Source organism: Saimiri boliviensis, chromosome 2 (genome assembly GCF_048565385.1).
Source record: "Saimiri boliviensis isolate mSaiBol1 chromosome 2, mSaiBol1.pri, whole genome shotgun sequence".
Lineage (NCBI taxonomy): Eukaryota > Metazoa > Chordata > Mammalia > Primates > Cebidae > Saimiri > Saimiri boliviensis.
In genome coordinates, this window is record NC_133450.1 from 217,660,239 (window position 1) to 217,676,407 (window position 16,169).

General features: G+C 39.0%; 1 protein-coding gene across 6 annotated transcripts in view; it reads right to left on the reverse strand.

Moving 5' to 3' along the window:
• Window positions 1-16,169, reverse strand: part of SCAI (suppressor of cancer cell invasion) — a 198,912-nt gene that overhangs the window by 43,274 nt on the left and 139,469 nt on the right. For all 6 annotated transcript variants that reach the window (XR_012516677.1, XM_074395333.1, XM_074395332.1 and 3 more), the window contains 5 exons: window positions 15,903-16,004; window positions 15,548-15,649; window positions 14,372-14,450; window positions 11,803-11,902; window positions 6,188-6,269 (listed from right to left, as the gene is read on the reverse strand). Coding sequence is in view for 5 of the 6 variants with exons in the window: in XM_074395333.1 (XP_074251434.1) it covers window positions 6,188-6,269; window positions 11,803-11,902; window positions 14,372-14,450; window positions 15,548-15,649; window positions 15,903-16,004 (465 nt within the window). In the remaining variant the exon portion in view is untranslated. The remainder of the gene's footprint in view (window positions 1-6,187; window positions 6,270-11,802; window positions 11,903-14,371; window positions 14,451-15,547; window positions 15,650-15,902; window positions 16,005-16,169) is intronic.

Below are 16,169 nucleotides of genomic sequence, written 5' to 3' on the forward strand. Positions count from 1 at the left end.
AGGCAGAGGTTGCAGTGAGCTGAGATTGCGTCACTGTACTCCAACCTGGGCAACAGAGCAAGACTCCGTTCCAAAAAAGAAAGAAAGAAAGAAAAATAACATAAACAACAAAAAACTCAATAGATGGGTTTTACAGCAAGTTACACACAGCTGAAAAGAGAATTTTTGAACTAAGAGCTGATCAGAAGAAACTATACAAGTCTCAACCAAAGAAACAAAATGATGGAAAATACAGACAGAAGAGAGGTTAAGAAATGTGGATGATATGGTGTGAATGTCTAACATTTAATATTTAATCGGAGCTCCAGAAGGTAAGGACAGAGAAGCTTAAATACTATCAATATGTGAAGAGAAAATGAGAATTTCCCAGCAGTAACAAAAATCTCCAATCTATTACCTCAAGAAGTCCATAGCAATTACATTCACTTTTAATGGGATCCAAAAAAAAAAAAACAAAAGAGGAAAATAAGTCCAACAAATTCCAATAGATTAACCCAAACTCAGACATAACTGCAGTACACCCAAAACAAAGAGAAGGTCTTTCAAAATCACAAGAGAGAAATGGAATGAGAGTGAGGCTGGCTGGCAGAAGAGCTCTTACATAACTGAATGCTGTTGTGAATGCCTTAACAGACTGATTGCTGTGGACATCAGTCAAATACTTTAGGATGAGGCTGTCTGGATAAATACGCCTATTTTGACAAATGTGTAAGTCATTTTCATGGATCCATCTAGCGCTGTCACAGATACTTAAAATGCTCAAAAGAATTTTCTTTTTCCAGGGGAAGAAGAAAAAAAAGTATTGCCCAAAATGACTGAGGACTTTTTTTTTTTTTTTTTTTTTTACTTCTACTAAATACTACCTTACCACACATAAGGCCAATCAACTTGCTTAGTTTACCCCTACTGGCAATCTAAGAGCCAAAATATAGGCCATACTTGTTACACAAATCTTAGTATTTCAATCACTCTATTCCTCTAACATGAGGCTCAGAGAAGCCTGAAAAGCTAACTACACTTTTCTGGCTTGGGAAAGAGCATGGGCATTGGAAAGAGAAAGACTGGTGCTGGAAATTTTGGACAAGATCCTCAACTTCATAGGCAAAGTTTCCTTAAATATAAAATAAGGACAATAGAGCCCTCATTTCATCATTTAACATGCACTGATTTAAGACTGTTTTGGCCAGGTGTGGTGGCTCATGCCTGTAATCCCAGCACTTTGGGAGGCCGAAGCAGGCGGATCACCTGAGGTCAGGAGTTTGAGACCAGCCTGACCAACATGGTGAAACCCCATCTTTACTAAAAATACAAAAATTAGCCAGGCATGGTGGTAGGCACCTGTAATTCCAGCTATCAGGAGGCTGAGCCAGGAGAATCACTTGAACCCAGGAGGTGGAGGTTGCAGTGAGCTGAGATCGTGCCATTGCACTCCAGCCTGGGCGACAGAAGGAGACTCCATCTCAAAACAAAACAAAACAAATACAAAAATTAGCTGGGCTTGGTGGCACACTCCTGTAGTCCCAGCTACTTGGGAGGCTTAGGCAGGCTGATAATCTGAGGTCTGGAGTTGGAGACCAGCCTGGCCAATGTGGTGAAACCCCATCTCTACTAAAAATACAAAAATTAGTGCTTGAGAATCACTTGAACCCGGGACGCAGAGGTTGCAGTGAGCCGAGTTTATGCCTCTGCACTCCAGCCTAGGTAACAGAGTGAGACTCCATTGCAAAAAAAAAGACTCTTTTAAGTGTGAGGCACTGGTACATAAAGACACATGTATCTATAAACACACAAACATATACACACACACATGCGCACATATACACACACACTTCAGGAAAAACAGGGCATCGTGCTGGTCACTAGACCTTCTATATTCCAGGCGGAACAGTTACATCTTCTCTCGTAAATGTGACCAGGCCATGAAGAAAGATCTAAAGATACTGACATTAGAGGTTACCCAACTATAAGGTCCAGCTCAGTTGGAATCAGCCCCACCTAGCTCTTCAGAGCTTCTATCAGTTTGCTAGGCTCCACTCTTAAATATGAGCAAACAAGTGAGGATTATGACACTTTAAAGTCTCTAAGGAGAAAGACACAGGCAAAAACAAACAGAAACAAATGAACAAAGAGAAAAAAGATACCAGGCAGGGAGAAATTTTAAATGATCACTGATATTCTCAAAGGAAAGAGAGGTATTTCAACCATGATTTTAAAAAAAGATAATTATATATGTATATGTATATGTATGGGTTACATAAACATACATGCATCTATTTCTATATATATGAAAGGATAATACAGAGAACAAGTGAAAAATCTCAATAAAATGTTTAGAAAATAAAGATGTGGGCCGGGCATGGTGGCTCACGCCTGTAATCCCAACACTTTGGGAGGCTGAGGAGGGCAGATCACGAGGTCAGGAGATTGAGACCATCCTGGCCAACATGGTGAAACCCAACTAAAAATACAAAATAATTAGCTGGGCATGGTGGCGCACGCCTGTAGTCCCAGTTACTCAGGAGGCTGAGGCAGAAGAATTGCTTGAATCCAGGAGGTGGAGACTGTAATGAGCTGAGATCGCACCACCGCACTACAGCCTGGGCAACAGTGCGAGAAGAAAGAAAGGAAGGAAGGAAGGAAAGAAAGAAAGGAAAGAAAGAGAGAGAGAGAGAAAGAAAAGAAAGAAAGAAAGAAAGAAAGAAAGAAAGAAAGAGAAAGAGAGAGAGACAGAGAAAGAGAGAGAGAGAGAAAGAAAGAGAAAGAAAGAAAGAAAGAAAGAAAATAAAGATGTGAGAATTTCCTAAAGAAAAAAGTTTATTAAAGACCAAAGGACAGACAATAATAAATAAGACAACTTGGCTGGGCACAGTGGCTCACACATATAATCCCAGCACTTTGGGAGGCCGAGGCAGCGAGGTCAGGAGATCAAGACCATCCCAGCCAACATGGTGAAATCCCGTCTCTACTAAAAATACAAAAATTAACTGGGGTATGATGGTGCGTGCCTGTAATCCCAGCTACTTGGTAGACTGAGGCAGAAGAATCACTGAATCAGGGAGTCGGAGGTTGCAGTGATTGAGATCACATCACTGCACACCAGCCTGGCGACAGCAAAACTCTGTCTCAAAAAACAAACAAACTAAAAAAACTTGCAAAGTGGTAGCTGAAGACTTTACAATGCTTAATTTCACCTAATTAATTAATTTATTAGAGATACACTCTTGCTCTCTCACTCAGGCTGAAGTGCAGTGGCACAATCACAGCTCACTACATCCTTAAACTCATGGGCTTAAGAGATCCTCCTACCTCAGCTTCCTGAAGTAACTGGGACTACAGGTTCATAAAAACAAGCCTGGCTAATTTAAAAAAATTTTTTTTGAGATAGGATCTTGCTCTGTCACCCAGGCTGGAGTGCAGTGGCGTGATCTCAGCTCACTGCAACCTAACCTCCAGCCTCCCAGGTTCAAGCGATTCTCCTGCCTTAGCCTCCCCAGTAGCTAGTATTACAGGCGCTTCCCACTACACCGGGCTAATTTTTGTATTTTTAGTAGAGACGGGATTTAACCATGTTAGTCTCAAACTCCTGACCTCAGGTCATCTGCCTACCTCAGCCTCCCAAAGTGCTGGGATTATAAGCGGGAGCCACCAAGTCTGGCAGATTTTTAAATTTTTTTTTAATAGATTTGGGATCCAGCTATCTTGCCCAACTTTGTCTCAAATTGCTGGCTCAAGTGATCCTCTTGCCTCAGCCTCCCAAAGTGCTGGGATTACAGGGGTAAGCCACCATGACCAAACTACAAATGCTTTTGTGGGAAAAGTAAATATGAAACACCTTCGTATGCTACCAAAAAGAACTACATGCTTGAATTAAATGTAGTAAGTAATATTAATTTCTAAAAAGATTAAAATTGGTCTGTCCCATGGTCTGATTTGCCTACTGCCTGTGGAGTTCAATTTTCATTTCTGTTTTTGTTTTGTTTTGTTTTAAACAGAATCTCACTCTGCCACCTGAGCTGGAGTACAATGGCCTGATCTTGGCTCACTGAAACCTCCAACTCCCAGGTTCAAGCGATTCTCCTACCTCAGCTTTCCAAGTAGCTGGGACTACCACCTTGCCCAGCTAATTTTTAAATTTCCAGTAGAGATGGATTTTGCCATGTTGGCCAGGCTGGTTTTGAACTCCTGACCCCAAATATCTGCCCACCTTAGCCTCCCAAAGTGCTGCGATTAAAGGTGTGAGCCTCTGCACACCCGGCCTCCCTTTTCATTTCTGAAGATTGGTATGTTCGGAACAATTTCTTTCTTTAGAGGAGTGAAAGTGCATGTGCCATCAAAAGCAAACAACAACAAAAAATCACTTGCTTTTATTCCACAGCTGTCCCGTGCATCACAATATTAAAATCTAAAATTAAGCCATGATGTAATAATTGACCAAATACATTTCCAATTATACACAATGGTGTCTTTAAAAACCGGCGTCTGTGGCCAGGCGCCATGGCTCACGCCTGTAATCTCAATACTTTGGGAGGCCGAGGCAGGGGGATCACAAAGTCAATAAATCAAGACCATCTTGGCCAACATGGTGAAACCCCGTCTCTACTAAAAATACAAAAAAATTAGCTGGGCGTGGTGGCACATGCCTGTAATCCCAGCTACTCACGAGGCTGAGGAGAAAGAATCACTTGAACCTGAGAGGCAAGGGTTGCGATGAGCCAACATTGTGCCATTGCACTCCAGCCTAGACAAGAGCAAAACTCCATCTCAAAATAAGTAAATAAATAAAAATCAGCATCCAATATTCATCCTAAATCTAAATAGTGCTCTGCAGGTGCATACAACAAACAGTACTCCTGAGAAGTGGTATCCAATAATGCCCAATTAAATTGGGAGAAATTAATGGATTGCTAAACTACTCTCAATGATGCTAGATCATGTTAAACAATACACTGGACCTGGTGCATCAATACATTCTGCCATATCACCGAACTGCTACAACAGATTCATTTTCATTAACAAAGAGAGAGTACTTCTTTTGAATTCTCTGAAGACACAAAACGCCTGGACCCTTCTGGTTTTATAAGTTTAATTGGGAGAGCCAATAAACCGTTTTGTTCAGCAGCCTCCCACATTCTTCCATTTCCCACCAAAAAAAAAAAAAAATCACATATACAACTTAAGAAAGTAAACTGATAACTTTCCTAAAAATCAAAAGTTGTAAAATACTAAACTTTGACAAAGTAAATAGGAGGAAACATGCTGAAAAATGTAGGGTGCATTGGAAACTCTTGGAATAAAGAGTTTAAGTAAAACTAAACATGAAAACTAAATGGAAAACTTGGCTACCAGACATTTTCATTGGTTTCCTGATAGAAACCTACCAATGTTTACTTCTCCAACTGACTGCAATATGAACACCCACAACAGATGCAGTTTAAGTGGCAGATCTATGCACCCAGAATATTTTTGAATATATTTTTCACTAACAAAACATTTTGATCAGATATAAAGGACCCTAAAGACTGTGTTTTCATTTTCCTGTAAATTACTATAGTTTGAATTATAATATCCAACTTAAAAGTGTTTCACCACTGGCATTCTTTATGGAACCACTGAAAATCATCACTTCAATAGCAAAATATAAAATGAAGGATATTCAAGTTAGATCCCTGTCACTTATTTCTGCATTCAGGGCCATCTTTTTTTTGTGATCATCACAAATTTTCAAAAAATTGAGTGCATGTAAAACAATATGTTAATATTCAAAGACTGTAAGTATGGGGTAGAGGTTTCACTTAAACTACAGCAGCTCAGCGTGACAAGGGGAAACGTTTGAACACTAGAAAATAAAATTCACCCTTATCCCTCTCCCTCTATAAAAGAAAATTATTCTGGGTTATATAACAAAAATAAACCTTCCACCAGAGATCTTGGAAATCTTGATTTTTTTTTTTCCTGCAGGAGGATTTATTATTTTCCACTGAGTGTCCATTCATGCGTTTTCTTCTTGTTTCTATTCATAGCACCCGATCCTGACTAGCATGCACAACCTCAAAAGAAAAGAAACACTAAATACAAACTGTGTAAAATTAAATAAAATAAAGCAAAATAAAAAGGCACACATTAAGAGTGGGTACCCTTGGGTTGGTGCCACAATGTCTAACTGTGTAATAGTTCTGATGGAACTTACCTTGTATGCAACACTATTAGATGAATCCACAATGATGAACAGGGGCTTCCTGGTGAAAGGATAGAGATCTCCGGGATGAAGGCTGGGAAAACAGCAACAATGAAGAAATGTTAAACTGTGTCAGCCACCTCTCAGAAATCTTATTCTTCAGTTTGGTCTGCTCATATCTCCTTTGCATGATAGCACTGAGAGAAAAACAAAGACTAGTTACGCAAAGGAAAAAAAAGTCTGTATTTACTGGGATAGCAAAAATAGCTTGATTTGAAAAAAAAAAGTTCAGAGACAATTGTTACTCAAGAATATCTAAGCTAAAGAGAAGCCTATGTATTTAAAGATGACTAAACACACAGCATGAAAACCTCGGAAGTTGGCACACAGGTACCTGTTTCATATTTAAAAGCTCTTTGTAAGAACATCTGGAAACAAGATGGAATACAAAACCAGATTTGTATTTCAATGAGTCTTCAACATCTCTATTTTAAAGATTTTTAATATTTCAAGATACATCTTAATATCGCAGGTAGTAAGTATGAAAACATTTTTGTTTTGGTTTTGTTTTGTTTGAGATGGAGTCTTGCTCTGTCACCAGGCTGGAGTGTGGCGGCATGATCTTGGCTCACTGCAACCTCCACCTCCTGAGTTCAAGCAATTCCCCTGCCTCAGCCTCCCAAGCAGCTGAGATTATAGGTGCACACCACCACACCTAGCAAATTTTTTGTATTTTAGTAGAGACAGGGTTTCCCCATGTTGGCCAGGATGGTCTTGATCTCCTGACCTTATGATTCACCCACCTCGGTCTCCCAAAGTGCTTGGATTACAGGCATGAGCCACCACGTCCAGCTGAAAACCTTTTTACTATCACTATTTTTTTTTTTTTTAACGACACCATCTTGCTTTGTGGCCCAGGCTAGAGTGGAGTGGCATGGTACAATCTCAGCTCGATGCAACCTCCATGTACCAGGCTCACATGATCCTCCCACCTCAGCCTCCTGAATAGTTGGGACTGCAGGTGTGTAGCAACACACTTGGCTAATTTTTCTATTTTTAGTAGAGATAGAGTTGTTCCATGTTGCCCAGGTTGGTCTCAAACTCCTGGGCTCAAGCAATCTGCCCACCTCAGCTTCCCAAAGTGCTAAGATTAAGAGCATGAGTCACTATGCCTGGCTACCTTTTACTACACTTTATGTTTCCTCTGAACATCTGCATCAAGGGCTTGTTAAAACATGGAGTTTAACCGGCCCACAGAGGAGTTACTGAACCCAAAGGCTGAAGTCCAGTAACATCCATGTGAGAGCCACCGTGTAAGGTCAGAATTTTGGTGTGCATGCCCTCTTTCCGATGGTTAAGTACACGACACCTGCATGTAGATAGATGCTAATGTAAATGTAAATATATAAATGTTTCAATGAGCTATATTAAACTTCATTATATTTCAAAAAGTTTTTCTTTTATTAATAAAAATTGTATATATTCAAGGTGTACAACATAACTTGTTAACGTATACATTGCGTTGTGATTGCCATGATCAAGTCTATCAACACCTCCATTCCCACACAGTTACCCTTTGTGTGTGTAAGCAGGGGTGGCGGTAGGCATAGAGGACACGTAAGCTTTACTCTTTTAGAAAATTTCAAGTAAACTACAATTTTTGTTGCTGCTGTTTTTTGAGATGAGGTCTCACTCTGTCACCAAGGCTGGAGTGCAGTGGCAGGATCATAGCTCACTGAAGCCCCAATCTCCCAGGCTCAAGTGATACTCCTGTCTCAGTCTCCTGAGTAGCTGGGATCATGGGCATGCACTACCATGCCTGGCTCATTTTGTTAATTAGTAGACACAAGATCCTGTTATGTTGTCAAGGCTGGTCATGAACTCCAGCAATCTTCCCATCTCAGCTTCCCAAAGGGCTGGGATTATGAACATGAGCCACCACACTCGTTCCAACAATACTGTATGTATGTATGTATGCATGTATGTATGTGAGATGGAGTCTTACTCTGTCTCCCAGACTGGAGTGCAGTGGCACAATCTCAGCTCACTGCAACCTCCACCTCCCCGGTTCAAGCAATTCTCCTGCCTCAGCCTCCCAAGTAGCTGGGATTACAGGCATGTGCCACCACGCCTGGACAAATTTTTGCATTTTTAATAGAGACAGGATTTCACCATGTTGCCAGGTTGGTCTCAAGCTCCAGACCTCAGGTGATTCACCCATCTTGGCCTCCCAAAGTGCTGGGATTACAGGCGTGAGCCACCTCGCCCAGCCAATATAGTATTTTTAATTATTATCACCATGCCGTACTTTAAATGTTATTTATCTTACAACTGAGAGGTTGCACCCTTTAACCAATATCTCCCTATTTTCCCCAATCCTTAGCTCCTCATAACTACAACTGCACTCTGCTTCTGAATGCAACTTTTTTAGATTCCACATGTAAATGATCATGCAGTATAGGTTCGGCATTCCTAATCTGAAAATTCGAAACTTAAAATGCTCCAAAATCCAAAAAGGTTTTGAGAGCCAACATGATGCCACACGTAGAAAATTCCAAACCTGACTTCACATGATAGATCATAGTCATACAGGTACACAACAAATAGTTTATTCGGGATGTCAAAGGGAAAAATAAAATTACTTTTAGGCAATGTGTATGAGGTGTACATGAGACATAAATAAATTTTATGAGTCCCATCCCCAAGGTATCTTACTATCTACATGTAAATACTCCAAAACATGGAAAAATCCAAACCCGAAACATTTCTGGTCCCACACATTTCAGATAAGGGACATTCAATCTGTATTAGAAATGAATTTTTAGACCAGTCCAGTTTTCTTTATAACCAGATTGCTCTCAGCTAGAGAAATTCTGAAGTCAATAGTGGCCCAAGCAATGAAGTTCTTAGGTTTAAAAAAAGAACGAACTCTGGGCATACTAGCTCATGCCTGTAATTCCAACACTTTGGGAGGCCGAGGCAGGCATATCACTTGAGGTCAGAAGTTCGAGACTAGCCTGGAACAACATGGTGAAACTCTGTCTCTACTAAAAATACAGAAATTAGTTGGGCATGGTGGTGCATGGCTGTAATCTCAGCTACTTGGAAGGCTGAGGCAGGAGAATCACTTGAACCTGGAAGGCAGAGGTTGCAGTGTGCCGAGATCATGCCATTGCACTCCAGCCTGAGCAGCAGAGTGAAACTCTGTCTCAAAAAAAAAAAAAAAAAAAAAAGAAAGAAGGAAAGAAATAAAGAAAGAGAGAAAGAGAAAGAAAGGAAGGAAGGAAGGAAGGAAAGAACGAATGAACGAACTTTCATAGATGAAACTCTATTTTTGTATTTTTTGCATTTTTTCAAAAAAATTTTTGTAGACATGGAATCTCACTGTACTACCCAGGCTGGTCTCAAACTCCTGGGTTCAAGTGATCCTCCTACCTCAGCCTCCTAAAACGCTGGGATCACAGGTGTGAGTCACTGCTCCTGGCCTGAAGGTCTATTTGAAATCACGTAATAATATTCATTTGTGCTATATTAAACAAACAAACAAAAAACCCTGTATTAAGAAATTACAGGCGCAGTGGCTCTTGCCTGTGATCCTAGCACTTTTGGAGGCCGAGGCAGGTGGTTCACCTGAGGTCAGGAGTCCGAGACCAGACTGGCCAACATGGCGAAACCCCGTCTCTATGAAAAATATAAAACTTAGCTGGGTGTGGTGGTGGCCACCTATAATCCCAGCTACTTCGGAGGCTGAGGCAGGAGAATCACTTCAACCTCAGAGATGGAGCTTGTAGTAAGCCAAGATCATGCCACTGCACTCCAGCCTGGGTGACAGAGCAAGACTCCACCTTTAAAAAAATATTTCAATACTAGAGGCTGGAAAGGACAGAGGAAGGGAGGGATAGGGAAGAGATTTGTTAAAGAATACAACATTATAGCTAGATTCTAGTGTTCTATACCACTGTAGGATGACTATAGTTAATAATATGTTATATAGTTTTTATTTTCTCTTCTTTTTTTTTTTTTTTTTTTTGACACGGAGTCTCACTCTGTCACCCAAGCCAGAGCACAATCTCGGCTTACTACGATCTCGACCTGATGAGTTCAAGTGATTCTTCCATCTCAGCCTCCTGAGAAGCTAGGACCACAGGTGTGAGCCACCATGCCTGGCTAATTCTGTATTTTTAGTAGAGACAGGGTTTCATGTTGGCCAGGCTGGTCTCCAACTCCTGATCTCAAATGATCCACCCATCTCGGCCTCCCAAAGTGTTGAGATTACAGGCACTGAGTCACCAGTACCAGCCTATATTATATAGTTTTAAATAGCTAGAAGAAAGACATTAAATGTTCCCAAGGCAAAGAATGGATGTTTGAGATAATGAATAGGCTAATTACTCAGAACTGATTACTATAAATTATAAGTATAGAAACATCATTATGTACCCCATGAACATGTACAATGATTATATTTCAATTTAAAAAAAAATTTTTTTTTTTTGAGATGGAGTTTTGCTCTTGTTGTCCAGGCTGGAGCGCAGGTGCAATCTCAGCTCACCAAAAACTCCGCCTCCTGGGTTCAAGCAATTATCCTACCTCAGCCTCCCGAATAGCTGGGCTTACAGCCATGAGCCACCACACCTGGATAATTTTTTGTATTTTTAGTAGAGACAGGGTTTCTCCATGTTCGTCAGGCTGATCTCAAAGTCTGACTTCAGGTGATCTGCCCACCTTGGCTTCCCAAAGTGCTGGGATTACAGGCATGAGCCACCATGTTTGTCCCCAAAAAATAACATTAAAAAAATATTTGGGCCGAATACAGTGGCTCATACCTGTAATCCTAGTACTTTGGATGCTAAGGTGGGAGGATCAATTAAGGCTAGGAAATCAAGACTAATCTGAGTGACAGAGCAAGACTCTCTCTCTAAAGAAAAAAAAATTTTTTTTTTTTTTTTTTTTTTTTTTTGAGACGGAGTTTCGCTCTTGTTGCCCAGGCTGGAGTGCAATGGCAGCGATCTCGGCTCACCGCAACCTCCGCCTCCTGGGTTCAGGCAATTCTCCTGCCTCAGCCTCCTGTGTAGCTGGGATTACAGGCACGCACCACCATGCCCAGCTACTTTTTTGTATTTTTAGTAGAGACGGAGTTTCACCGTGTTGACCAGGATGGTCTCGATCTCTTGACCTCGTGATCCACCCGCCTCGGCCTCCCAAAGTGCTGGGATTACAGGCTTGAGCCACCGCACCCGGCCAAGAAAAAAAAAAAAAATTTTTTTAAAGTTCATATTGATGTCACATGTATCACGTCCTGACATATTTATTTATGTATATATTTACTGTCTCCAACTAGAATGCCATTTTGTTCACTGACATATCCCTTGTGACTAAATAGTGTGTCATATAATACTCAATAAAATATTTGTCCAATGAATATCAACCAAAAATTCTAATTTCCTAGGATAGACAGAGCCTGAATTATTGCTGGAATTCAAATAAGTGTTTCCAGTCTGTCCCTAAATCTTAGTCTAAGGGAATCATTCTAGTACTGAAAAAAACTCCCCATTTTACTTAATGTGTTTTCTATATATAGACAGAGGTATAATTTTTAGAATAAGAGGAGACACCAGAATACATACCAGTGCATTTCCTTGTGGGACTGATTTCGTTTGTGGATGGCATCTCCATTAATAATATCCCGGTTACTATTAGTAAGTACACCTCCAAAATCATAAGGACCTATAAAAACAAAGGGAAGAATCCTAGACTTCAGTTGAAGACTAACACTGACCTGACGTTCAAATACGAAAGTACTGTGTGAATCCCTTATTGATACAAGGGAAGAGAATTAAACAACATTTAAATTATTTTAAAATTTAACATTTTAATTTAATGGAATATTTAAATTACTTCAATATGTTGTCAGTTTCAACATTTTAAAAAATCATTAATTATTCAGCAGTTCTTCAAAGAGAACATATTGAGAAACAAAACAAGAATCTATCGAATCATTTTTCTAAGTAATAAAAGAAATGGAGATCCGGGATGTTCAAAATGACCTTTATATTTCAAGCACACTTATAATCTCAGCTTTAACAATATTATTTTAAAAGGAATTTGGTCAGACTTGGTTGTTCATGGCTGTAATCCCAGCACTTTGGGAGGTTGAGGCAGGAGGATTACATGAGGCCAGGAGTTCCAGACCAGCCTGGGCAATATAGTGAGACCACGTCTCTACAAAAACATTTTTAAAATTAGCCAAGTTGCCGGGCGCGGTGGCTCAAGCCTGTAATCCCAGCACTTTGGGAGGCTGAGGCAGGTGGATCACGAGGTCAAGAGATCGAGACCATCCTGGTCAACACAGTGAAACCCCGTCTCTACTAAAAATACAAAACAAAAATTAGCTGGGCATGGTGGCACATGCCTGTAATCCCAGCTACTCAGGAGGCTGAGGCAGGAGAATTGCCTGAACCCAGGAGGCGGAGGTTGCGGTGAGCCGAGATCGCGCCATTGCACTCCAGCCTGGGTAACAAGAGCGAAACTCTGTCTCAAAAAAAAAAAAAATTAGCCAAGCATGGTGGCAGGTGCCTATATTCTCAGCTACTCAGGAGGCTGAGGTGGGAGGATCACTTTAACCAGGGAGTTTGAGGCTGCAGTGAGCTATGATCATACCACTCCACTCCAGCCTGAATGACAGAGTGAGACTCCGTCTCAGAAAAAAAAGAAGTTGCAGAATAAAGTAATTTTTTTTTAAGAATGAAATCTTAATCTCCTAATTTTTTTTTTTTTTTTTAAAGATGGAGTTTCCCCATGATGGCCAGGCTGGTCTTGAACTGCTGATCTCAGGTGATCCACCCACCTCAGCCTCCCAAAGTGCTAGGATTACAGGCGTGAGCCACTGCGCCTGGCATAAACATAATTTTAAATGAGCCACTAACTGTAAAATTTAGGAAAACATTTGAATAGAATTTGAAAATTGTCATTCACAAAAATTTCACTTTTAAGAATGTATTGCCAGATTTCAGCATGCAAAAACTCCATTATTATCACTATCATACGAAGTACTTTAGTTCTGGTTCTGAAGTTAGCCTTTTCCCACTAAATTTGTATGAATTAGCTAAACTCTTGTCTAACTGAAATAGCAACTGTGAGATGTTCAGATAATCTCTCTCAAAGGACCATTCAGTTATTACCTATCATACTTTGAAAAAAGTTAAAAAGTCATTATGTTAAGCAGAGACCTAGAAAACTTGATTTAACAGTATATTAGACATAAAGACAAATGTAAATAAAAGTATTAACTTTATTATTACAAAACTAAAGTAGTTTAAGATTTTACATTACTTTTAATGTTGTATTATATTTCATTTCTTAAAAAAATTCACTGCAATGAAAAGACTAAAGAGATTTGTTTTGTTTTCATTTTAACATTTTAAGAGAATCTATAGGTCATGCAAGGAAGATGGCAAGGACATGCATTTATAAAGGAATGCAAATTTCAACAAACAAATGAAGAGGAAAATGTTAAGAATGTTAAGAATTTTTTTTTTTTTTTTTTTTTTTTTGGTCCAGACAAAGATTTAAACATCTTATTTACATCCAAGTTACTTATCTATTCTGACCAATTTCTGGACTCATATGTTCTGGACAGTTTTTTAAGTTTTTATTCTGAAACAGCATCCCGATATTCTACAGATTAAATCCATAAAACAAAATAAAGGACAGAAAACAAAATCATGACAAGGGCTTGAACTTTCACAGTTACAAAAATACACTGATTTCTACAAAGACTTTCAGCCATCATGTAGCCATTGACCGGATTCCCCAGTGCACTGAAAGCTCAGAAAAATTCAAAGATGTTAAATAGATAATTAGGCTTGGTTATTCCATCATCCTTTTCAACTTCAAAACATCAAACTCCTTATGTATCTCTAAATGTATTTACATATTATGCTTTTGATAAATTTGATAGTGAAGCATGCATTTAATATATAAATTCTCTGATGATTTATGGGCTTTGACAAACAACATTTCAGAAAGTATGACAGACTCGGGTATCTACAAAATTGCCAATCAACAAGACCAGGTTTTAAATTTGGAAGTCTGTCTAGAAAGCTTGAGATGATCTGTGGGCTATGGGCCACCGTCTTGTAGAAAATAAAGAGAATTCAAGCCCTGCTCACAACAGGGAGCATTCCTTTATTGTACCTTCACTATCAGAACGACCTGTGGGGAAAACGCCAGTGGCCGACAGGTAAATCAGAAGCACACTATTGGCAGGCAGCTCCTGAAATTAAAGAAAATCACATACACAAAACAACAAACAGGGATAAACAACATGGTTTTATTTAAAGTTCATGACATTTTTAAGTTGTGGGATAAATTAGAAAACACTGCTGCCTTTTCCAAGGGAAGAGACACTCTTCTTGGTTCAGACTTTAAAACTATATACACAGCAGAGATTCATTATTAATCTATAACTATCATCAAAAGTTGTGAAGACATTCTCCGCTTCAAAAACCCCATCATTTAGAGAATATTCTCCGAAAAGTTGAATGGAGAAGTAAAGATCCTGACTATATGGCTAAAAGACAAAGTCCCTTCTATGGCTTTCTCTATATAGACTTTGGGTAGAATTTTTCTACTTCTCATACTTTTAAATAAAACATGGTTTCATTTAAAGTTCATAACATTTTAAAGTTGTAGAATAAATAAAAATGCACGAATGTCTTTTCCAAGAGAAGAAACGCTCTTCTTGGTTCTGACTTTAAAACTATATACACAGCAGAGATTCATTATTAATCTATAACTATCATCAAAAGTTGTAAAAGCATTCCCTGCTTCAAAAACCCCATCATTTAGAGAATATTCTCCTCTGAAAAGCTGAATGGAGAAGTAAAGATCCTGACTATATGGCTAAAAGACAAAGTCCCTTCTGTGGCTTTCTCTACATAGACTTTGGGAAGAATTCTATTTCTCATAGTTCTGTCAGATGATCTAAATATTTCAAGAGCTCCTTGAGTATTAAAGAGGCCTAGGCACTCTGCTTTCATTTTCCAGTTCTGCATTGTTATACCTGAAATCATTAAGTAATAAAAAACTGGAGGAAGGAAAACCACTATTCCCATTAATTAATGATGGGAACAATCACAACATCACAATAAATTTTCATTCCAAAAACAGCTATTTCACAGCTTACCAGGAGTAAAAAAAAAAGAAATGAAACAAAACAAAAATAGCTATTATCAGGATCGTTATTCTAAAGGCAATTTTTAATTTTTATATTTTATTTAAACTCTTAAACATTTTTTTAAAAGAGTGACTCTTAGATTCTACTTAGGGCACACTTTCACCTTATAGTAAAAAGTACCGGATCACACATACCTTAAAAGATGCTGCTAAGAAGGTATAGAGTTGGCTGAAGGTTGGTTTGTAGAGCAGATACTTGTGGGGGTTTTCTCGTCTAGTAGGCTTGTCAGCTGATTCCTATATTTACAAACAGAAAACATTATACATATATGCTGCATTTGACTAATGAATTATCAATGCCCTTATCAAGTATCAAGTAAGTCTTATTTTGACTCAGTCTTACTGTGATTATGCTTATCTATTTCTCCAAGTCTCATCAAAAGAATTATTTATTAAAGTTTGTAGTATTTATTGAATAATCAGCTGCATTCTGTGAGGAGAGAAGCAGCCAGAGGGTCACCAAACTTGCAAACGTAAAAAAGAAAATTACCTGCATTCCTGGTTTATTCATCTGGGAAGCTAAATTCATTGGCTCCCTTTCCAGAGCTTGTAACATACGGAACATATCAACAGTTAGTTCACTGAACTTAACCTGCAAAAAAAAAAAACCACAACCTAGCCTTAATGCAACACATAGATTTTGAAATCTTTTATCACATTACTAGTTTTGACTTTCACAAGTACTTCAGGGCTTTGGGTACCTTTTTCTCTAATATTTCATTATGAAAATTTTCAAGTGATGGAAAGATTAGAAGAA